The sequence below is a fragment of the Ambystoma mexicanum genome, chromosome 13 (assembly GCF_040938575.1).
Source record: "Ambystoma mexicanum isolate Mex_15411 chromosome 13, UKY_AmexF1_1, whole genome shotgun sequence".
Classification (NCBI taxonomy): Eukaryota; Metazoa; Chordata; class Amphibia; order Caudata; family Ambystomatidae; genus Ambystoma; species Ambystoma mexicanum.
In genome coordinates, this window is record NC_090938.1 from 770,407,507 (window position 1) to 770,432,148 (window position 24,642).

General features: G+C 48.8%; 1 protein-coding gene across 1 annotated transcript in view; it reads left to right on the top strand.

Moving 5' to 3' along the window:
- The first annotated feature begins 3,883 nt into the window (after window positions 1-3,883).
- LOC138520554 (E3 ubiquitin-protein ligase TRIM39-like) overlaps window positions 3,884-24,642 on the top strand; it is a 34,214-nt gene continuing 13,455 nt past the window's right edge. The window contains exons 1-3 of the mRNA XM_069632895.1: window positions 3,884-4,317; window positions 5,849-5,944; window positions 18,148-18,378. Of these exons, the coding sequence (XP_069488996.1) occupies window positions 3,904-4,317; window positions 5,849-5,944; window positions 18,148-18,378 (741 nt within the window). The 5' untranslated portion in view covers window positions 3,884-3,903. The remainder of the gene's footprint in view (window positions 4,318-5,848; window positions 5,945-18,147; window positions 18,379-24,642) is intronic.

The window sequence follows — 24,642 nt, forward strand, 5'->3', positions numbered from 1 at the left end:
ATCCTGCCTCTAGCATTGCTGCCTGGGTCGCAGCTGCATGGAAATGCATTCTGCCTCTAGCATCGCTGCCTAGGTCGCAGCTGCATGGGAAAACACCCTGCCTCTAGCATTGCTGACTGGGTCGCAGCTGCATGGAAATGCATCCCGCTTCTAGCATCGCTGCCTGGGTCGCAGCTGCATGGGAATACATCCTGCCTCTAGCATTGCTGCCTGGGTCGCAGCTGCATGGAAATGCATCCTGCCTCTAGCATCGCTGCCTAGGTCACAGCTGCATGGGAAAACACCCTGCCTCTAGCATTTCTGCCTGGGTCGCAGCTGCATGGGAATATATCCCGACTCTAGCACCGCTGCCTGGGTCGTAGCTGCATGCAAATACATCCTGCCTCTAGCATTGCTGCCCAGGTTGCTGCTGCATGGGAATACATCCTGCCTCTATCATCGCTGCATGGGTCGCAGCTGCATGGAAATACATCCTGCCTTTAGCATTTCTGCCCGGGTCGCAGCTGCATGGGAATGCATCCTGCCTCTAGCACTGCTGCCTGGGTCCCAGCTGCATGGAAATACATCGTGCCTCTAGCATTGCTGCCTGGGTCGCAGCTGCATGGAAAAACATCCCACCTCTGGCATTGCTGCCAGGGTCGCAACTGCATGGAAATACATCCCGCCTCTAGCATTGCTGCCTGGGTCGCAGCTGCATGGGAATACATTCCGCCTCTAGCATTGCTGACTGGGTCGCAGCTGCATGGAAATGCATCCCGCTTCTAGCATCGCTGCCTGGGTCGCAGCTGCATTGGAATACATCCTGCCTCTAGCATTGCTGCCTGGGTCGCAGCTGCATGGAAATGCATTCTGCCTCTAGCATCGCTGCCTAGGTCGCAGCTGCATGGGAAAACACCCTGCCTCTAGCATTGCTGACTGGGTCGCAGCTGCATGGAAATGCATCCCGCTTCTAGCATCGCTGCCTGGGTCGCAGCTGCATGGGAATACATCCTGCCTCTAGCATTGCTGCCTGGGTCGCAGCTGCATGGAAATGCATCCTGCCTCTAGCATCGCTGCCTAGGTCACAGCTGCATGGGAAAACACCCTGCCTCTAGCATTTCTGCCTGGGTCGCAGCTGCATGGGAATATATCCCGATACTAGCACCGCTGCCTGGGTCGCAGCTGCATGCAAATACATCCTGCCTCTAACATTGCTGCCCAGGTTGCTGCTGCATGGGAATACATCCTGCCTCTAGCATCGCTGCATGGGTCGCAGCTGCATGGAAATACATCCTGCCTTTAGCATTTCTGCCCGGGTCGCAGCTGCATGGGAATGCATCCTGCCTCTAGCACTGCTGCCTGGGTCCCAGCTGCATGGAAATACATCCTGCCTCTAGCATTGCTGCCTGGGTCGCAGCTGCATGGAAAAACATCCCGCCTTTGGCATTGCTGCCAGGGTCGCAACTGCATGGAAATACATCCCGCCTCTAGCATTGCTGCCTGGGTCGCAGCTGCATGGGAATACATCCGCCTCTAGCATTGCTGCCTGGGTCACAGCTGCATGGGAATACACCCTGCCTCTAGCATCGCTGCCTGGGTCGCATCTGCATGGGAATACATCCTGCCTCTGGCATTGTTGCCTGGGTCACAGCTGCATGGGAATACATCCTGCCTCTGGCATCACTGCCTGGGTCGCAGCTGCATGGGAATACATCCTGCCTCTAGCATTGCTGCCTGGGTCGCAGCTGCATGGAAATACACCCTGCCTCTAGCATCACTGCCTGGGTCGCAGCTGCATGGGAATAGATCCTGCCTCTGGCATTGTTGCCTGGGTCACAGCTGCATGGCAAGGCATCCTGCCTCTAGCATTGCTGCCTGGGTCGCAGCTGCATGGGAATACATCCTGCCTCTAGCATTGCTGGCTGGGTCGCAGCTGCATGGAAATGCATTCTGCCTCCAGCATCGCTGCCTAGGTCGCAGCTGCATGGGAAAACACCCTGCCTCTAGCATTGCTGACTGGGTCGCAGCTGCATGGAAATGCATCCCGCTTCTAGCATCGCTGCCTGGGTCGCAGCTGCATGGGAATACATCCTGCCTCTAGCATTGCTGCCTGGGTCGCAGCTGCATGGAAATGCATCCTGCCTCTAGCATCGCTGCCTAGGTCACAGCTGCATGGGAAAACACCCTGCCTCTAGCATTTCTGCCTGGGTCGCAGCTGCATGGGAATATATCCCGACTCTAGCACCGCTGCCTGGGTAGCAGCTGCATGCAAATACATCCTGCCTCTAACATTGCTGCCCAGGTTGCTGCTGCATGGGAATACATCCTGCCTCTAGCATCACTGCATGGGTCGCAGCTGCATGGAAATACATCCTGCCTTTAGCATTTCTGCCCAGGTCGCAGCTGCATGGGAATGCATCCTGCCTCTAGCACTGCTGCCTGGGTCCCAGCTGCATGGAAATACATCCTGCCTCTAGCATTGCTGCCTGGGTCGCAGCTGCATGGAAAAACATCCCGCCTTTGGCATTGCTGCCAGGGTCGCAACTGCATGGAAATACATCCCGCCTCTAGCATTGCTGCCTGGGTCGCAGCTGCATGGGAATACATCCGCCTCTAGCATTGCTGCCTGGGTCGCAGCTGCATGGGAATACACCCTGCCTCTAGCATCGCTGCCTGGGTCGCAGCTGCATGGGAATACATCCTGCCTCTGGCATTGTTGCCTGGGTCACAGCTGCATGGCAAGGCATCCTGCCTCTAGCATTGCTGCCTGGGTCGCAGCTGCATGCAAGGCATCCAGCCTCTAGCATTGCTGCCTGGGTCGCAGCTGCATGGGAATACACCCTGCCTCTAGCATCGCTGCCTGGGTCGCAGCTGCATGGGAATACATCCTGCCTCTAGCATTGCTGCCCGGGTCGCAGCTGCATGGCAAGGCATCCTGCCTCTAGCATTGCTGCCTGGGTAGCAGCTGCATGGAAATACATCCTGCCTCTAGCATCACTGCCTGGGTCGCAGCTGCATGGGAATACATCCTGCCTCTAGCATTGCTGCCTGGGTCGCAGCTGCATGGAAATACACCCTGCCTCTAGCATCACTGCCTGGGTCGCAGCTGCATGGGAATAGATCCTGCCTCTGGCATTGTTGCCTGGGTCACAGCTGCATGGCAAGGCATCCTGCCTCTAGCATTGCTGCCTGGGTCGCAGCTGCATGCAAGGCATCCTGCCTCTAGCATTGCTGCCCGGGTCGCAGCTGCATGGCAAGGCATCCTGCCTCTAGCATTGCTGCCTGGGTCGCAGCTGCATGGAAATACATCCTGCCTCTAGCATTGCTGCCCGGGTCGCTTATTGGATTACCTCGGAAGTGGAATCAGGAAAAACTGTGCAAACCCACAATTTGTGACAACACACCATTTGCACAATAAAGGGGCACAAGATAATGAAGCTAAACATGAGGCAAATGCGTTTCAAGGTGCTATGCAATGTTAAATGCATAACTCTGGACAGCACCGAAGCAGCTCTACAACTCATGGCGCTTGAAAACACACGACAAAAAGAAGACATTATAGGAAAATCCCGATATGGAAAAATGTGCGTGAAAATAATTGTTTGAAACTGCATTTTAAAAGCTTTCTGCAGGGGGAATCCCTCGAAATCCTCCCCCTTCCAGGGATTGCTCTTGCCTACTCGCGGTAATGGGGTTGGGGGGGGCTCTTCTAAAGTATTTTCCAAGGGCTCTTTTTGTTCCAAGGCCACACCAGTGCCTGCTCTACTGAGGACACGCCCATTTAGCTTGATAGGCATGTCCCACAGCCAGTAAATACCTCACGCTCCTCCTGGGTGTGTAAGGAAGAAGAAGGACTGACACGCCCCCTTCAGGGGCTCTGATGAGAAACGAAACTTAACTTCACTTTTTTTGTTATAGCTGAACATGGCCGCAGCCGCCCAGCTCCAGGGCATGAAGGAGGAGGCCACCTGCTCCATATGCCTGGAATACTTCACAGAGCCGGTGTCTGTGGAGTGTGGACATGCCTTCTGCCTGTCCTGCATCACTCAGTGCTGGGAGGCACTGGAGGCAAACTTCCCCTGCCCTCAGTGCAGGGAAACCTCACAGAACAAAACCCTCCGACCTTACAGGCAGCTGGGGAACATGGTGGAAACGTTAAAACTATTTCACCTTCCCAATGCGACCCCCCAGGAGGAAAATCTGTGCAGAGAACACGAAGAGAAACTGAAACTCTTCTGCGAGGATGACCAGAGACCCATCTGTGTGATCTGCCGGGAATCGAAGGGTCACAGAGCTCACACAGTGCTCCCCATTCCAGAGGCTGCCCAGGAGTACAAGGTAAGGTTGCTAAAGGGACAAGGGGTGTGTGCTAACACAGTGCTCTTCATTTCTGAGGCTGCCCAGGAGTACAAGGTATGTGTGCTATAGGGACATGGGGGGGGTCGGGTTACACAGTCCTCCCCATTCCAGCGGCTGCCCAGGAGTACAAGGTGTGTGTGCTGTAGGTATGGGACATGAGGGGTTCCCACGAGGTGCTCTTCATTTCTGAGGCTGCCCAGGAGTACCAGGTATGTGTGCTATAGGGAGATGGAGGGGGATGGGTTTTTATATTGTCCTCCCATTCCAGCGGCTGCCCAGGATTACAAGGTATGTGTGCTGTAGGTCTGGGACATGGGTGGGTTCTCACACACTGCTCTTCATTTCTGAGGCTGTCCAGGAATACGTAGTTTGCACTATAGCTCTGGGGTGAAAGGTGGCCGTGCATAATGCTTCCCATTCCAGACACTAGCGCCCAGGATTACACAGTATGTGTGCTGTATGTAGGTCGAGGAGAATAGTGGGGCCAGCCTCCCGGGGAAGATGCAAGATGAGTAACGTTCGTTGTGGATATGGCAGCAGTTGGGAGCCTGAGGGAGGTGTACATTAGCCTATGGGAGAAGCTAGAAGACTGGGGGAGCATTCTCTATAGACGGTACATTAGCCTATGGGAGCAGCTAGGAGTCTGAGGGAGCATTCTTTATAGACTGTCCATTAGCCTATGGCAGCAGGTCGGAGTCTGAGGGAGCATTCTTTATAGACTGTCCATTATCCTATGGGAGCAGGTCGGAGTCTGAGGGAGCATTCTTTATAGATTGTCCATTAGCCTATGGCAGCAGGTCGGAGTCTGAGGGAGCATTCTTTATAGACTGTCCATTATCCTATGGGAGCAGCAACAATTCTGAGGGAGCATTCTTTATAGACTGTCCCTTAGCCTATAGGAGCACCCAGGAGTCTGAAGGAGCATACACTCTAGACTGTCTGTTAGCCTGTGGAAGCACCTAGGAGTCTGAAGGAGCATTCTTTATAGATTGTCCATTAGCCTATGGGAGCACCTAGGAGTCTGAGGGAGCATACACTCTAGACTGTCTGTTAGCCTATGGGAGCAGCTGGGAGTCTGAGGGAGCATGCATTATAGACTGTCCATTAGACTATGGGAGTACCTGGGAGTCTGAGGGAACATAGACTGTCCATTAGCCTATGGGAGCAGCTGGGAGTCTGAGGGAGCATATATTATAGACTGTCCATTAGCCTATGGGAGCAGCTGGGAGTCTGAGGGAGCATATATTATAGACTGTCCATTAGCCTATGGGAGCAGCTGGGAGTCTGAGGGAGCATATATTATAGACTGTCCATTTGCCTATGGGAGCAGCTGGGAGTCTGAGGGAGCATATATTGTAGACTGTAAGTGATCTTAAGAACATATTCTTTATGGACTATATACAAGCATAGGTGACCAGCGAGGCTGTCCTGGGACCCTTCTGCCTTGTTCTGTGTAGATAATGTATTTGCAGGATATCTTTTGACTAACAAACTGGTTTTATTCTTTTAGGATAAACTTTACAGCCAGATGGAACATCTGAAAAAAGAGCTGAAGGAGATGCAGGAGTGGGGAGAGGAAGAAAGCAGGAAATCATCCGAGCTTGAGGTGAGAGTAATGCCTTCATATATGTGTAGAGAGGCTCAGGGCAGAGAGGCACGAGGGTGTCTTTCGAGAGTCCATGGAACAGTGCTGGATGGCTGAGATGTGAGACATCCCCCGAGAGTATTGTATTGAATTGATTGTTTATATAGCGCTTATACACAATGTGTTTCAAAGTGCTTCAAGGCAGCGAGGGAACAAGGGAGAATACAGCGACATTCTTATAAGTCCTTGATACATTAAGAATGTGAAATTAACTATCATACTCGGCCTGGCGACATTTCAGATAGTGCAAGAGATGTTGACAGTGATAAGGAGGGGGGGGATGGGAAGGAGAATTAGACAGACAAGCGGCTACCTTACTAGGCCTGATGACAATTTTGGTAGTGCCGGAATTTAACAAGAGGTGGGGCGGAGGGGGATCAGGGAGAAGGAGAACAAAACGAGCAACTATCCCAGTAGGCCTTAAACAGGGTTGTTTTCACACAAGCATGTGTTTGATCTCATAGTTCAAACTAAAAATGTTTTCCTATAGAGCAGAACTGAGATGGTTGATAACTTTTCCCCTTGAAGAGAGAATTATGAAAGTGAAATGACCTAAGCAAAAATGTAGGAATTGGAGGCGAGGCTCTAGGAGCATTTTAGTCCAAAAAGATGCTGAGCACATGTTTGCAGCTATTTCCAGCAAAAACAGTGCAGAGATTTGGTTTCTGTTAAACTTTACAGGTCAACCCCATAGCCGAGGAAACCTGGGTAGCCCATTTTGCTGCACTATTCGCCCTTGATTTTGGTAACGACAATGTTCAAGGAAAGGGTGACAAACCATGAGTGGATACTTTCCTTTGACTTGGATGATATCTTGGAGATTATAGCTAAAGCTACTAACTCGCAAGCAACGGGTCCAGATGGACTATCCAACGCAATGTTTAAGGCTTATCCACAAGAAAGGGCCCATATCCTGGAAACTTTGTTTCTTAGAATCCTCAACATGTTTCAGTTCACGACTCATTGTTGCAGAACATTCAGCGGGAGTATATATCATTTCCTACGCTATGTAAACACACACATGATTCAACAGAGCGTTCTAATGAACAGGCTGATTTTTCTTTTTACAATTTTAACATTTCTGCATCTTCTATCCTCACATTCTGGGTTCACACATACACCCTTTTTGTAGAAATCTGCAGATAACAAAAGTATTTTTAAAAAGGGGGAGAGTTATTATCTCAAATTACTGTTATTTACTTTCAATGTGGTATGCATCTCTGAGGAGATTATAATTACCTTTCCTGGTGAGATTACTACCTTAGTATCCTCTTCATCATTGTCCCATAATGGTAAATCCCCTGTGTGCAAATGACAGGGCGTACCATTAATTTTGTAACATATAATTAATACATGAAGAATATATCATACGGTCGAATGATGCTGATAACTCAAGAAAGGCGCTTTTTATCTTAAAGTTAAAAATGTGAAAATACCTTAGTGTCACGTCTTTATCTTGACTTTCATCGTTGCACAAAGATCTGAAGCATTAGAAATGCATTAGTTCTTCAATCTGAACAACATTCAACATATTTTTTATATCAAACATTTTGTAAAAAGAACTATTCTTTTTCTTGTTGGATTTAATTTAGAAAGAGAGCATGTCTAGAATTCCCAGCACTAGGGTAAGTAATTCAGTGTTAGAGGACCATCAAACCTTCTGTGTTATAGATATTCAGTTTGAACCTCACTTCATGCCTGTTGATAAAGGTATTCCTGTTACTACCCCTATTGTTGATCTAATTTACTTAAAATTGACACGTATTGCCAAGAAACCCACAATACTGAACTAGTTACTAATTTACATAATCACAGAACATTCAGTCATGAATTCTCCAGTATTTCCACCTCCCAAGATTTTTCTCGTTTGAATAAACCCGGTATTTTATGTCCCTATAGAACCAATTGTCATCAAGGATGAATTCCCACTGCTAGACCAGCAATCTCTTTTGGCTGCTGGACCAACCAATCAGCTGTCTCTGAGGGAGATCACATACTATCGAGCATGGCGAAACTGGATGCGTGCAAATGAAAAAAGCTGTAGGGGTACACATATTGGTAATAACAATGTTCTAAACCAGACAGAGAGAGGTTCTGGTATTTGTGCCCCTCTAACACCCATTCTGATCCATAAATCCATAATAGTGGAATGACTAGACCGGTACTCTCAACCAGTCCTTGCATGAACTTGACGGCCATTTCTAGAGGAACAATATATGAACTAGAACGTTGCTGTCAGTCTGCTGACCATTAGCTTATAAATCATTGCCCATCGGGGGGGTGGGGGGGGGGGTGGAGTAGCAGCAAAGAAGTGCTGCCCGCCCCGTGATTGAGGGCCCGAAAGGTATTTGCACCAAAAACGGCAGTGCTAAACCTCGGAACAAAATCGATGAGGTGAATCCTTGTGGTACACATGGGTGAAGTCTGGAGGTCAGGGAGGACCTGTGGAGGAGGGAACGGAGTGAGCTCCGGAATGGCTGGGAGGAGGAGCTCAGGATGAAAGTAATGGACCGGTAGGTTGGGATGCAGAGAGAGGGGCACGGGGGCCTGGAACCGGGGCTGGAGCTGGAATATCACCACAGTCCTCTGTGTGGAGGTGGGAGATAGAGTTCCCCCACCCCCGGCTACCCCTCCTGGAATCACAGAGTCCTGAATCCTGGAGCTTAGTTCCATTCACAGTGCTTTGAGGGCGTGAGACTCGGTGACAACAGAAAGTTTACCTGCAGAAGCAAACCGGAGCGCGCCCTCCCAGAGTCCGACTCCTGTCGGTGTCTGTGACTTCCTAACACATCTATCCCCGCCTGGCAGTGGAACTATAGAACCAGAGACTGCAGTATCTCTGGAACACATCGACAACCACAGCCAGCTATGTATTGCCACCTTCCGCTAGCTGACACACTACACTAGCAGCCAGACACTAGCACCAACGAGGGGTCGGGTCTACTAATAACAACCACCCATTGGGTACTGTAAGGAAGGCATGATCTCAAACAGTGAAGACAGACACAAGTGATCACAGTTCAAGGGTGTTTATTGAACTTCAATGGGTTGGATGAACGCCTATCTAACCCTGTATTTAAGGATGGGACCAGGCTACAACCATCAAAGTAAAAATAACACAGTACTAGTGGAGTCTTTTCAAAATAAAAAGGGCCTATGCTAATAAACCTATTGCCAATCCCTTGTTCTAAATACAAATGGTGTGGGAAAATGATGAATGCAAAAGAAAGAGTGTTCAATAAAAAATATGTCAGGACAGCTGGTCAATTAGCTTCCCTTCCCCACGTTTTCAGCACGGGGCAAGGTGGCACACTCGAGTTTAGCAAAGATTCTGGCTTCTCCAGCACAAGGATGCAGTTCAGGATATAAACCAGGGCCTTCTGCGACAAAGTCTCTTTCCCAATAAAGTCTCTCATTCGTAAAATGGCTTGGATACAAAATACAACGTCAAAGTTACTTCTCTTCAGGAGTCTCATGCTTACAAAGGGCCTCATTACACGGTAGGCGGTAACCATGGCGCTATTAGCACCATGGTTGCCGCCGGTATTTTACCGTGTCCGCCTTGGTGGATGGCGGAATTACCGCCCTACTCCAAGGTGAGCGGGGGCGGTAATTCCCCATTCACCAAGGCACTTCCCCATTCCCATTTTTGCCCCCACAGGGCTCAATGGCAATGGGGAAGGTGCTAATTACGGTACCGCAAATTGCGGTACCGTAATTAGCACCAAGGTCCCTTTGCGGCACCCTAATTTAACCAGCCGTTAAGGTCAGGTCCCACAAAGGGAACTCGTAGTAAGGCGGTAAGGGTTTACCGGTACTGGTGCCCTTACCGGTACTGGTAAACCCTTACCGCCTACCGTGTAATGTGGCCAAAAGTCTCGGGTGCATTGTTTACCCTGGGTCTCTCTCAGCCGGGCTCCGACCCCTTTGATACACCAATTCACAATAGGTCTCTCTCGATCGGGCTCGGACCTTGCACTCTCGCTTTCCCCTTTTTCACAGTTCGATAAATTCACAATAGGTCTCACTCAGCCGGGCTCAGACCTCCTAATCGAAGACTTTCCACTGTGCAATGGATTTTACTTATATCCTTGCAGGACCACTTTGATTCATTCTTATTCGATTTCTATTCTTTGTTTTCACATTATGATATGATAGGTTATTTATAACGCGCTTAATACCCAGAGGTTTCTAAGCGCGGACCCGGGGATCGAACCTGTGGTGCTCCGCGTCGTCTTACTTCCAAGGCGAGCACGCTGACCCCTGAGCTATCCTCCGATTGACATATTACACTTTTGCCACTTTTTGTGGGATACATCAGTCAGAGACCTTCAATTGGGCACACACGCAGTGCCAAACCACTCTGCTATTTTTTATCTTCGTTCATGTTAAATTTTCAAACAATTCATCAGCCGTCTGGCCTTTACCTGCGTCTTTCATCAAACGCTTCCACGTTCGCTTTTTCATGTAATAATGTTACTGCTTGCAACCTTCGTTTCAACACAGACCGGTCTCGTGCAGTTTTCTTCAACTCACCGGCTGTGTTGATTTCTCTGTATGCGGCTTTGTTCTCGGAGCCAAGGACGATACCACAGTGGCTGCTGCTCCTCCCAGACTCGGTCATTCATGCAGGAGGGCCTCGGAAATCTCAGGCACACAATGCAGGATTCTTCGGTTTCCCTTGTTGGCCTTACACATGCTGCTTTCAAGTTCCTACGAGTATAACGATCACTCGTCGAAAAGGTCAAGGGTATCTCCTTCCTTGTTCTCCTTTCTCGGTTTGCCGTCTCTCTCCATCGGCTCACCTGCTGCCTGGGAAGAACCACGCCTTTGTGTGCTTTGCCTCGCTCAAATTGTGGTCTCGTACTCTGCCTTTTATCCGTGTGGGGAAGTTCAATTGAAGTCAGGTGTGTATTGTCAAAGGTAATTGCCTGACTCTGCCTGACCATGGTAGTCAGACAGGTCAGGTACATTGCTCAGTTATTAGTCTGTTTTCTCCCAGAGTGGGCGGTCAGTGTAGCAGTGTTCGTGTAGGGAAGGGGAGGGAGTTAAAGTTCCCCGGTATCCTATCTGGTAGGAGGGGTTAAAGGTGTTAGAGGGAAAGGGATACTGCATCTCGCCATCAGGTGTCCCACTCCCACTCCCCAAGTACCCCTGACCCAGATGATCCTCCCGCACTGGCCCACCCCCAGGGTCTGGATCCAAAGGGGATGGCCGTGCCCTGGCCACCTGAGAGAGAGATCCGTGGTGACTAGCGGGTGAGACACCCTCTGGTTTCTCACAGTACCCAGCGCCAACCAGCAAGGAACACAAGTAGCTACTACAACCCATTGTCAGGCGCTGGGAGTCACCTCCAGACAATCAGCTAATCAGAGCCCTATGGCCGAACGGAATTGGGGCAAGGGACACATCAGGATTTTAAAGAAGCCCCCTCCCCAGGTCAACAGTGAAACGGTGCATGGGAAGCCCTGCAGAAGAGGGGCTGGTAAATGGAGCTATTACATGGAGGCATGGCAACAAAGGAGATAGAGGGAGCGGGGCAGGACAGAGTGCAGAGGGAATTGTCTGGAAGACTATACAGAGGGCAAAAGTGTGATACCCACGCTACACCCAATTATGAAAATGGATAAGTATAAGGGCAAGAAACCAAACCATCAGTTTAAGATTGATGCATATAGGACAGGAGGGCCCAAAACACAACAAGCACCGGAGACAAGACCATATTCGACAATGGAGGACACGGGAAACACAGAATCTCAGGCTACCCAGGAAATCTTGAGAGCCGTACACGAGGCAAAGACAAAGCTGGAGCAAAGGATAGATGCAGTAGGTCTGGATGTCAGTCTCCGGAGATAGTACCTGCATAAGTGTCAGCGCGAGTAGGAGAAGCGGAAGAGCGTATATCGTCTGTCGAAGATGTAATAACCCCCTTGAGGCATGATAAAAATGTAGAAAAGGACGCAGCAGATGGAAGAAAGATGGGCCCACATGGGCTGTCTAAATGTTTCTCAATTGAAAGGGCACGTAGTACGAAGTAAGGAGCCACTGCGAGGTGTCCCACCAAGACAAATCATTGCCAAGCTGTTAAATTACCGCGATCGAGATGTAATCTTACAAGCAGCAAGAAAGAAGGGAACTCTGGAGTATAATGGGGCAAGGATTGCAATATACCCCGACTTCACCAAAGCGGTACAAAATGCGCAGCAATCCTTTTACGCGGTGCACAGGAAGCTAGGGGAAAAAGAAATGAAGTATGCCACAATTTATCCAGCAACACTAAAAGTCTGCAGACCTCAGGGAGTTAGGTTCGTCACGCGCCCTACTGATGCATGGGACTGGACAGAAACAATCGGCCCACTGCAATGCATAAAGCAGAAGGGGCAAAACAAAAATGCAGGAACAGAAATGGCCCCCACGGTGAGAAGGGAAAAGCAGTTGGAAGTCAGTTAACAGCAGATATGCAAGATAGACTGCAAATAATTGACATTGATGTGGGCCCAGGAGGTGGGTGGAGTGGGGAGGGGGAGAATGAGAGCAACAACAGTGAATAAGCAACAGACTCAAGTGGGTAAAAATCAAGATTTCGGGTAGAGCGGCCAGCAGGCATAGCCCCCCTTGCAAATCCCGAGACCCCTATCAAGGGTTCGGACGAGCAATAGTTGTTTTGGGGTCAACAGATAAGTTGGGGGGAAATATAGGGTGGGGGAGGGTGGTGTTGTTGGGTTTGTTCGAGAGGTGAAGGGGCAGGGAGCGAGAGAATATGGGTAGTTAGACATGCACAAATGCAGTTCGGTATACATCTTGACTTAACAACAAGGCAAGGGATCTCGCACCTGGGAAAGGACAACGCAGAGGCAAATGACACTACACGGAACGATGCAAGGAGAATGTAGGGTTGTGAAATGCCGAAATTATGAGATGTAGAGAGGGGCTGGTGACAAAGTATTTGATGAGGCAGAAAGCCTGCATAGTACTATTGCAGGAAACGCACTTGATGGCTCAGAGTGTAGGTTTCTGGGCAGGGGTCAATACACGTTGGTGGAACATGCGGGATACTACAGAGGCTCCAGCGGGGTGGCAGTCCACATCAGTCGTATGTTACTCACTGCACCTATACTGCTAGGGGCGATGTCGTCTCGGAGGTAGACAAAGCCACAAGGCCGGGATCGACAACGAGCTTGATTCGAAAATGACCTCCCAGAATACAAGCCTCCTCAACTTGAGGGAAACTCTTTTTTACGACACACCCCTCTGCTGTTATTAAAAGACAGACAGAGGAGTTGATCTCACAAAAGAGCGGGGAACACGCGCACCGCTTACACCAATGCTGAAAAAGAAATAACAAGCGTTAATGGCCCGAACACCAATAAACACATGCAATCTCACTAGAGAGCGGAACAAGTACCTTGTTATTGTCTTGCTAAGGACAGGATTCCCAAACCTAAAGAAACCATGGGTAATGAGTACTGGATAGACAGAAGAACCCCTAATACCACCCCACTCCCAGTCAGGGTTCAATTCTTACCACCAAAATGTAGGTCAAAGCCGAACCAAAAGGTAACAACGATGGGAGAAAATAACAAACGGGAAGGTTAGTGCAGGATACTACCCCGGGCGGCACGAGGGACGCACTGGTGACGAGATGGTGCACTGATCAGCAGAGCGTTCAATGTGCACTAGAATTTCCAAGGGTTGAGCGGTTTGTTACTGGAGAAAGTTCACTATACGGATGTTAAACAATAGCATGAAGAAAGGTAATCCAAAGTTGCTGGTAGTTGCAAGGCGTTATGGTACAGGTAGTTCGGGAGCACTGGTATGAGGGAGCCGGGTGATAGAGAGCAGAAATACAATTTGTTCCCAGAAATAACTCAGATAGCTTACCGCAGCATGAAGAGTTAAAGTTGCATAAGGACAGTGAAGCGCTGAAGGTGTCAAAAGGCGATGCTGCCCTACTGCAGTATGCCGCAAGGTACGGGAAGCAGAGTTTGGAGGGAAGCGGGCTGGAATAGGAGAGAGATAGCAGGTCAAGGCAGTCCGAGGTCATATAGCAGAAAGGCAAAACTTTAGCAGAATCGAGAGGCAAGGTCAGGTCTAAAAACGAAGCAGGAGTCAAAAGCCGGATATCCACAAGTAAGTCTCAAGCAAGGACGAAAAGTAGTTTGTCGGAGGAACGGAATGGCACAACTTCAATTAGAAGCACTGGAGCACAGGAAGGGATGACTATTTAACTTCCTGGGAGGGCGGAGACAGAACGTGGACAGGCCGTCGTAGCGTACGCTGGTTCCTCACGTGACTCGGGAGGAATGTCTTTGTTGTCAATCTCCATGGCAACCTCCATTTACTCCACATGAAAGGGCTGCCAGACCGAATCTTGCCGCAGGATTGTTGTCCGTTCTTGGGTGATTTCCGAGGTTGCTGCGTGGCCACAGACCTGCGCGTGACATCATAGCATTCCATTCCAGTTGGGTCAAGTGGAGAGAGAAGGGGAGGACGATATCTGGTAGTGACCGGGGGAATTATGGGGGGAAGCAATTACCATACTGAATGTGTACGCACCTCCACCATTACAACCGGACTTACTTAACAAGATACAGGCGATATTGGCAACACATGGTGCAAATGAAACCATAGTGAGAGGTGACTTTACTGACGTCCTTCACGGACAAATAGATGTCCTCAGATGGGGGAACTCCCGGGCGGGAGACGCGCACCAAACTGGCAACCTTTTTGGAGGCAACAGGATTAGGGGATGTCTGGAGAGGGTTACACTCCGGTAAAAGACAGTTCTCGTACTATTGCTGAGCACACGACTCAATGTCTCACTTAGACTACTTTTTGGTACAATGTACCATCACCGGAAGGGTATTGGAAGCGGAATACCTGACAAGAGGGATATCGGATTATGCCCCGCTGTATATTACGATAAGAGGGGAGGGACTGCAGGGGAAAGGGGAGTGGGGACTAAACACATACCACCTAGGGATTGAGACAATACGGGAGGAGATGAAAGACTGTACAGGGAAATACTTTGAATTGAATGAGGGCACAGTGAAGAGTGGCTGCACACTTTGGGAAGTATAACACAGTAGTAGTAGTAGTAGAAAGAAAGGAAAAGCTGGAGACACTAGAAGAAGAAGAGGTGGCTAGGACAGAAAAGAGGCACGTAGACGAACAAGCAATAGAATCTAAAATAGAGATGCTAAAAGTTGCTGGGCAATACAAAGAAGTGGTGACAGATGAGGCAAAAAAGGCATGCTGGGCCATGAAAGCCAGAGTGTATGAACTCGGGTCCAAAGGTGAAAGGATGCTTGCATGGTTGGAGAAACGGGAGGAGGAGTCCAGATGGGTTAAGGGCATCGGTAATGAGGAGGGAACAATCTACACTGAAGGGGAAAAAATAGTAGACAACTTCGCACATTTTTTACCAGGGGCTATACAGTGCGGTCCCAGGGCCTACAGAGATCCTACAGAGATTGAAATTGGGAGATACTTAGATGGGGTAAACCTGCCACAGGTAGCTGAACAAACGCGACCAGTAATGGATATTGATATAACGATGGAGGAAGTACAAGAGGTAATTAAGAGCTTAAATTCGGGGAAACCCCAGGACCAAATGGAATCCCGAATGAATTTTGGAAATAAATCAGAGACAAGGTGGTCAAGCCAATGTGGGACATGTTCATGGAAAACTGTGCACAAGGCACACTCTGACGTGAGAATGGCTACAATAGTGATAATACACAAAAAAGGTAAACCCACCGATAAATGTGCCTCGTACCGTCCCATATCTTTGCTGAATGGAGAGGCAAAGGTCCTAGCCAAGATACTAGCAACATGGCTAGTAGGGGTAATAAGCAAGCTAATGAACTCGGGTCAATGTGGTTTTGTTCCAGGAAGAGCAAAAGGATGAAGCTGAGAAGGGCACATTACACTTTAGTATTATCTGACTCATTGGAGGGTCCCCAGGCAATAATGTCACTAGAGAAGGCCTTTGGTTTGGTGCAATAGGCCTGGGCCCCAACTTCATAAGACAGAAGAAACTACTAAATGCACAACCACTCGCGAAAGTTAGAGTGAATGGGCACATATCCCGTATCTTCCCGCTCCAGAGGGGCATGAGACAAGGATGTCCACTGTCGCTGCTGTTATCCTTCATAGCGATCGAACCACTAGCTGAGTGCATTAGAGCGGATCCTACAATTCAAGGGTTCTGATGGCCCAGGAACTGGGAAGATAAAATCTCTCTATATGCAGACGATCTTCTGATATATCTGAGGGATCCCAGAAGAACGGGCCCAAGGGTAATGGATACCATACAGGAGTTCGGAATTTACTCCAGTCTGGAGAGTTAACTGGGAGAAATCAGTCATAATACCAGTACAGCAGGGAAAAGATGCAGTCCCTGAGGAATGACCCCTCGGGGTGGAGCAAGGGGGATTTAAGTAGCTGGGTATAACCGTGCAAAAGGAAGAACATGTGTTTCTTAAAAATAATCTAGAACCAATAAATCTCAGACTACAAGAAGACGCTGAACATTGGTCTAACCTACCTATAACACTGCTCGGAAGGGTCAATTTATTAAAAATGATGGCACTGCCCAGACTGCTATATGTCTTGCAGAACACTTCGGTGAAAACAACCAAGATACAGTTCACAAGCATCGAAGCTATAAAGAGGACTATTATGGGGTGACAAGAATCCACGCATAGCCCTGCGGATGCTCTCAAAAGCGGTATATGAAGGAGGGGTAGGACTGCCGGATATATGGAAATACTACTGGGCGGCCCATCTGCTGGTAGCAAAGGAGTGGGTATTTGTTGGGGAAATCTAGCTCACACAAGACTGAAACTGTCGCAAATGGAAGGCTGAACCACCTTACAGATACTGTACGGAAGCCAGAGCGAAGGGTACTCTCCCCCCAGCAGGATCGAGATTGGTGCAGATCAGGAAGGAAGTGTCACACGCAATGGGATGGAAGGGGAAAGCTACCAGACAGTCCCCACTGTGGGAAAATCCCAATATTAGATATAAAAGCTAGGGAGGCAGCCACATTGGGTGGAAAAGGAAATATGCAGACTGGGAGATATAGTGGATAATAGAGATTAACCCATTCCAACAATGCAGGAAAAATATGTAACTGGGCCCGGAAGAATTCTTCAAATACATGAGACTAAAACAAGCTGTAGAAGCTCAATTTGGAGGGGAATTGGACTTCCCCAAACACCCCCTCCTCGCCCGAAGATTAATCTATTCACAGAGAAAATAGAGGGGAAAGGGATAACAACACTATATCAAGTCATAAATAACCCCCCCCCCCCATGTCACACCTGAAAGGGAGATGGGAAAGAGACCCAGGAACCCAGGAGGAGGAAAAATGGATAGAGCGCGTGTGGCTTCAAGAGAGGGGAATGTATCATCCAGGATGAGGCTCATACAATACAACATTCTGCACAGAGTATACCATTCCAGAGATAGACTGCATAACAGGGGTAGAGTAACGCATGGCCGGTGTCTCAAATGTGGAAGGGAAGTGGGAACATTCCCAAGATGATGTTACTGCATATAAGAGGGGAGTGTGAAGGAAGTAGAGGGGAAGAGACACTGATACACATACCATCGATGGTGGTAAAAAGGGACCTAGTGGCAAAATGGGAGACTTAGGAAATGCCCACTATGGGAACCTGAGAGATTGGAATGGACCATTTCAGTAGAATGGAGCAGATCATGTACATGAATAGGGTGGTTGGTCCATGAGGAAGTATCAGACGACATGGGGGAAATGGGACATGGATGCCTGAGAGAAGGGGCACATCGGTACGAGATACTACAGGAGGGGGGAGGCAGGGGATTGGGGGCAAGGGAAGGAAGGGGGTAGAATGAGGGAGAGGAAGGAGGAATGGGATAGGACGAATGGTCAACACTAACAAAAATGTGTATTTGAACAAGGATATGATGAATAATATTGGAATATGGAGAACACTTAATAAAAACTGGTTTATAAACAATAATCATTGCCAATCGGTAATTCACGTGTGTTAGGTTTATGATTTTAAGAGTTATTGAGAGGGAACCACTACAGGTGTTATATGTAAGATATTGTATGATAGTTAATATAATAATCAGAAATATAATGCGTCTATTGTTTGTTTAAATCTATTTTTAAGGGAAACATTATGAAGCAGAGAGAGAACATCCTTAGTACATTTGAGCACCTGAAGCAGTTCCTGGAGAAGGAGAAACAGCAGCTGCTCAGTAGACTGGAGAAGGAGCAAGAGGAGAAGATGAAGAAGATTCAGGAGAAACTGACCCGACTGGAGAAGCAGCAAAGCACACACAGGAGCCTGATCACAGAGCTGGAGAGGAAGTGCCAGCAGCAGGACGTGGATCTTCTGAAGGTGAGAGGGAATCAGAAACCAATAGAACTAGCGCAGCAATCCACCCACAGGGGCCTGATCCCAGAGATGGAACAGAGGTATCAGCAGCAGGACAGGGATCTACTGAAGGTGAGACAGGAATCTATAGACCTGTACGAGCAACGATCCACTGCCAGGGACCTGACCCCTGAGCTGGCGAGGAAGTGTTAGCAACAGGACGTGGATCTACTGTAAATGAATGACTATGGTGTGAAAGGAACAGCAACTAGTCATGAATTAACATTGTCAAAGCCAATAGAGGTTGAATTGAAAGTACTTGGTTTGTGGCTTAACAAAAAGTCAAGAGTGGTTGAAAAGTGGCCCTATAAGAAAGTTGATGTTCAGGAGATAAAGAGACATTGCTTGCGGTAGGGGAGGCATGGTATCACAAGTATGACACTGACACAATGGGTACAATTTGTAAAACCTTTATTGAAATGTTTACTGTTGGAGAAACTCCAATTCTGCCCTATAACCAAGATGGGAGTAGTCTCGACCATCAAATAATTAATACCGTAGTCCTAGTGGAGTCTGTCAAATCAAAATGACCTATGTTAACAAAACCTAATGCCTGCCCTATTCTTTGTATAAAAGTGTAAAAAGGAAAAATGTATGCGAAAGGAAAATCAATGTTCAAATAAGTAAGTGTGGTTGAACAAGCTCTCCTCCTCATATTAAACCTCCCAGAATAAGGCTGTCCCTGTAGGCAGGATGACACACTCTGGCGCAGCTTCTATAAAAATAAACAGTTCACCACGTGGATCGAGGCCCGCCTGATCTTCCACGTTTAAGTCTCTTTTCTTTGACTTCAAAACAAGGTTACATCCAAAACAGTTCACGAAGGTCCCTCTCTGCCGAGCTCAGAACTCACAAAAAATAAAGATCAACACAAAGAAGTAAGGGGCTCCTTTCCCCAAGCTTGTCTCACTTTGGGTCTCCCTCTGTCGGGCTCGGACTCCTCTAAATATGTAATTCAACACGAACAAGCAAGGAGGCTCCCTTCCCCAAGCTTATCTCACTTCGGGTTTCCCTCTGTCTGGCTCGGACCTCTTTTCAGAATGTCTCTTCAATACAAGCAAGTCGAAGACTTTAGATTGTGCGATGGATTTAACTATGACCTTCACAGGACCACTTCGACTAAATGTCACTTGGAGTTCTCTTCTTTATTTCACTTTTGCTGATCATACGCTTATGTTTCAAACAGTTCACTTGTAACGGAGACTTTCGACTGGGCTACTTCCTTTCACCTGACCACTCCGTTACATAGTATCGCTGTCTTTGCAGCTACTTGTTCACTTTAAAGTTCATTCAGAGGTCTGCCTTTCCTCACGTTTCATTCACACGCATGCAGCCTCCACTTGCGATAAATGTTGCTACTTCAAAAACCTCTTAACACACACCGGTCTTTCAGATCGCTTTCCTAACACACCGGCTGTGTGTTTCTGTTCTGGATTTTTACAATTTTCAGTTCATGAGTCCTGGTTAGTACTACAGGCTTGACCTCGCCTCCCCAACTCGTCCGTTCACCCAGGATGGTCTCTGGTGGCCTCGGAACACAATGCAATCGTCACTTGTGGGATCTGGCCTTCTCCACGTGTCATCCGCGGCCTGTTGGAGGCAACGACCTCTGTTAAGGAACTCTTGGGGTTTCCGTCCCGCTGATTCCGTCCCTCGGTCCGTCGTTCTGCTCCAGTAGGCTTACCTTCTTCCCAGAAGTCCTGCTCGTACTCGTGTTCCGCCTTGCTCAGAGTGTGTCTCTGGGTGCTGCCATTTATTTGTATGAGGAGAGCTAATCGATATCAGGTGTATGCATTTAGCATTGAGTACCTGACTTTGCCTGACCCTATTAGCGGGACATGTCCAGTGTCTGTAAGTGGATGTTGTTACTGTCAGCCACCCTCTGCACAGTGTTTTTGTAAAAAGGGGGAAGGCGGGTTGGGACCTCAGAGCATCCTAAAACATAGGATGGGTTGGAAGTGGAAGTCCTGGTATAAAGTGACCCAGGCAGAAGTGGAAGTGGAGGCCCTGGTATAAAGTGACCCAGGCAGAAGTGGAAGTGGAAGTCCTGGTATAAAGTGACCCAGGCGGAAGTGGAAGTCCTGTTATAAAGTGACCCAGGCGGAAGTGGAAGTGCTGGTATAAAGTGACCCAGGCAGAAGTGGAAGTGGAAGTCCTGGTATAAAGTGACCCAGGCGGAAGTGGAAGTCCTGTTATAAAGTGACCCAGGCGGAAGTGGAAGTCCTGGTATAAAGTGACCCAGGCAGAAGAGGAAGTGGAAGTCCTGGTATAAAGTGACCCAGGCAGAAGTGGAAGTGGAAGTCCTGGTATAAAGTGACCCAGGCAGAAGAGGAAGTGTTAGTCCTGGTATAAAGTGACCCAGGCGGAAGTGGAAGTGGAAGTCCTGGTATAAAGTGACCCAGGCAGAAGTGGAAGTGGAAGTCCTGGTATAAAGTGACCCAGGCAGAAGTGGAAGTGTTAGTCCTGGTATAAAGGGACCCAGGCGGAAGTGGAAGTGGAAGTCCTGTTATAAAGTGACCCAGGCGGAAGTGGAAGTCCTGGTATAAAGTGACCCAGGCGGAAGTGGAAGTCCTGGTATAAAGTGACCCAGGCAGAAGTGCAAGTGGAAGTCCTGGTATAAAGTGACCCAGGCAGAAGTGGAAGTGTTAGTCCTGGTATAAAGTGACTCAGTGTCAAAACTACTTCCCAAAGTTCCTTCCCCTGGAGTCTCCTCACCTTGGTCTTCACTGTGACTGGTGGCTTTCTGTCTTCTCCTCCGGTCTTTCGGGGTTTTCTCCTCTTCAGTGTCCTTCTTAAGGAGTCCTTTACCCTTCTTGCGTTCGAAGAGATAGGGACGGTCTCCTCCGGAGGCCACCTTGACCGTTATTAGAATATACCGTCAGGTGAACCCTGGGGAGTCCGCCCCTCCCAAAACAGGGAAAAAGCCAGTAAGGCAGAAAAAACCCTGTGAGGCTGCTGGCGAGGATAGATTGGAGGAACAGCGGATCCAGATGCCTTAAGAGTCTTGAGACTAATGTCCAGTTGATAAAACAGCAACAGGACTGTGATTCCTTGGCAGGGATGAGGGCGCCTTGGAAGAGGCGATGGGATGAGGAGCCACGAAGGAAGACTTATCAGACTCCGAAGGAACAAACAGAGGCTCCGAAGACTGCTGACGGAGGTAAGTTGATATGGAGAGAGAATGCACGAGAGTAAAGGAGAGTAGCACAGAGTCCGTGAGGGTGAGAGAGAGTGAACGCGAGAGAATATGAATGAGAGAGAGCAAGTGACTATGAGAGTGCGCGAATGCGAGGTAGAGTGAATGCGAGAGAGTATGAATGAGAGAGCAAGTGACTATGAGAGTGCGCGAATGCGAGGTTGAGTGAATGCGAGAGTACACGAAAGAAATAGGGGTGAAAGAGAGGGATGGTAAGACCGAAGGAATATGGGAAGGCAAGAGAGAACGGCCTTCGCCTGGCGAGAAGGCGAAGGGCCGCGGAGAGCAAACAAGAAAGCAAAAGAGGAGCTCGGTAGGTCAGGAGCTATCGTAGGCACGAAATCGAAAGTCAGCATAGCGAGTTGCAACGCAACTCGCAGGGGGGGCGTGGCTTCCTTAAATGCCGCGACAACCAAAAAGACTGGACCGCTCACCGACAGACCATCAGGACCTAATAACGCCTCCATCTTGCCCATAACTTCCACGGTCTCAGCGGTGTGACAGTATGCCCTCTCCTTATCCCTTCTCCCCCAGGCTTCCCTGGGTGAAGGCGATGGAACAGTCTGAGAAGGCGTGGGGCATGGATGTTACGTCTGGGCTCCCAAGATCGTTCTGCTGTGGAGTATCCTTTCCAATGGACCAGGTATTGTACAGTGCCATGTCTGTAACGGGAATCCACCAGCCTCTCCACCTCATACTCATCAGGGTCCGGGTCCTCAATCCTTAAAGAAGAGGGTCTACGATGACTCGTAGGATCGGGAACGTAAGCCTTTAGGAGAGACGTATGGAAAACAGGATGAATCCTCTTCATCTTGGGTGGTAATTGTAATCGAAAGGCCACAGGATTCACTTGGGATACAATGGGGAACCGACCTATGAAGCGGGCCGAGAATTTTCCTGGGTGAACCCAACGTGGGATATATTTGGTTGATAACCACACCTTGGTTCCTACAACCCAGTTAGGGTTAGGGGATCGCTTCTTATCAGCATACTTCTTGTAACGTATCCGACTTGCCTCCAACTTCTGTACCGCTTCCTTTTGGATGATACGGAGATCATGAAGATGTCGATCCACCGAGGGCACAGTAGTAGAAGGACTCTCGAAAAGAGGTATATGTCTCGGATGATACCCGTAGGTAAAAAAGAAGGGACTGATACCTGTAGCAGAATGTTGGGTGTTGTTATATGTAAACTCTGCCAGTGCTAGATAGGACTGCCACTTATCCTGCTCCTGACTGCAGAAACAACGTAGATATTGTTCAATGGTGGCATTGAGGCGTTCGGTCTGGCCGTTACTCTGGGGATGGTAACCAGATGACAATGCCCTCTGAATCCCCAGAGAGTTGCATAATGCTGACCAAAAACGGGAGGTAAATTGGGTACCCCTATCAGACACAATGGTCCGAGGCAAGCCATGTAGTCTCACTACGTCTCTCAGGAACACCTCGGCAGTCACAGGGGCGGAAGGCAAGCCATGTAAGGGAGAGAAATGTGCCATCTTGCTCAGGGAGTCAATCGTCACCATAATTGCTGTGTAATCCCCTGAGGGGGGAAGATCTACAATGAAATCGGTAGATACATGTATCCAAGGCTGGGATGGTAGAGGCTCTTGTTGGAGCAGGCCCAAAGGTCTGTGAGTGGTATTCTTGTTGGCAGCACAGACTGGACAACTCATCACGTATGTCTTAGTGTCCTTTACCATTGTCGGCCACCAGAAATATCTAGAAGCCAGGCCTAGGGTTGCCCTCTGTCCCTTGTGACCCGCAGACGGAAGGTCGTGACACCAATATAGGGCTTGCGTTTGGAACTCCTTAGACGGTAGAAATAGAGCGCCTTGATGAAAGTACAATCCACCCTTCTTCACCAGAAGCGGTTGATACTCTGAAGACACCTCGATATGGTTAGTGGCAAGCTCTACTTCTTGTAGGAAAGAGTTGACCAATCCCGGGATTCTCTTGCCAGCAAATATCCCATCCTGGCCCTGTTTCTCTTCCTCTCGGTACTCCAGGCTCCGAGAGAGAGCGTCTGCTAAGGCGTTCTCCTTTCCGGGAAGATATGTGATTTCAAAGTCATATTGGGAAAAGAAATAGGCCCATCGAGCGTGTCTGGAATTACGACACTCCATTTGCTGCAATATCTTCAGATTCCTATGGTCAGTACGAACCAGAAAGGGATGGGCAGCTCCCTGTAACAAATGTCTCCATTCGATGCAGGCCTGTCGGATAGCCAGTAACTCTCGTTCCAAAACCGAGTAATTCCTTTCACTAGGTGTAAGGGTTCTAGAATAATAAGCCACCGGATGTTCCACTCCATCTTTGCCGGTTTGTAGAAGGGCAGCTCCAATAGCCCCTCCAGAGGCATCTGTTTCAACCACAAAGGGGAGAGACTGGTTAGGTTGCACCAGAATGGGGGCAGTAGTAAAGGCTTTCTTGAGTACCAGGAAGGCTTGGTCGGCATCCTCATCCCATTCAAACTTCTGGCCCTTTTTTAGAAGACGAGTGATGGGTAAGACTATGTCAGAGAAGTTTGGGATGAATCTTCTGTAGAAGTTGGAAAGACCCAAAAACCTCTGTATGTCCTTAGGACTCTTCGGAACAGACCACCTAAGGACTGCCCTTACCTTCTCAGGATCCATCTGTACCCCTTCCTTGGAGACGATAAAACCTAAGTATGACACTGAGGCAGCCTCGAAAATGCACTTTTCTGGCTTGACCAGAAGCTGATTTTCCCTTAATCTTTGGAGGACTAGGGAGACATGTCTTCGGTGTTCCGAGAGAGAGGAGGAAAAGACCAAAATATCGTCTAAATAGACCACCACTGAGGCATACAGTAAGTCAGAGAATATCTTATCTACAAAGCGCTGGAAGACTGCCGGGGCGTTCACCAGACCAAAGGGCATGACTCTATATTCAAAGTGTCCCAGAGGAGTTCGAAAGGCAGTCTTCCATTCATCCCCTTTCTTTATTCTCAGCAGATGGTAGGCTCCCCGAAGGTCTAATTTGGTGAATATAGAGGCTCCTTCTACTGCTTCG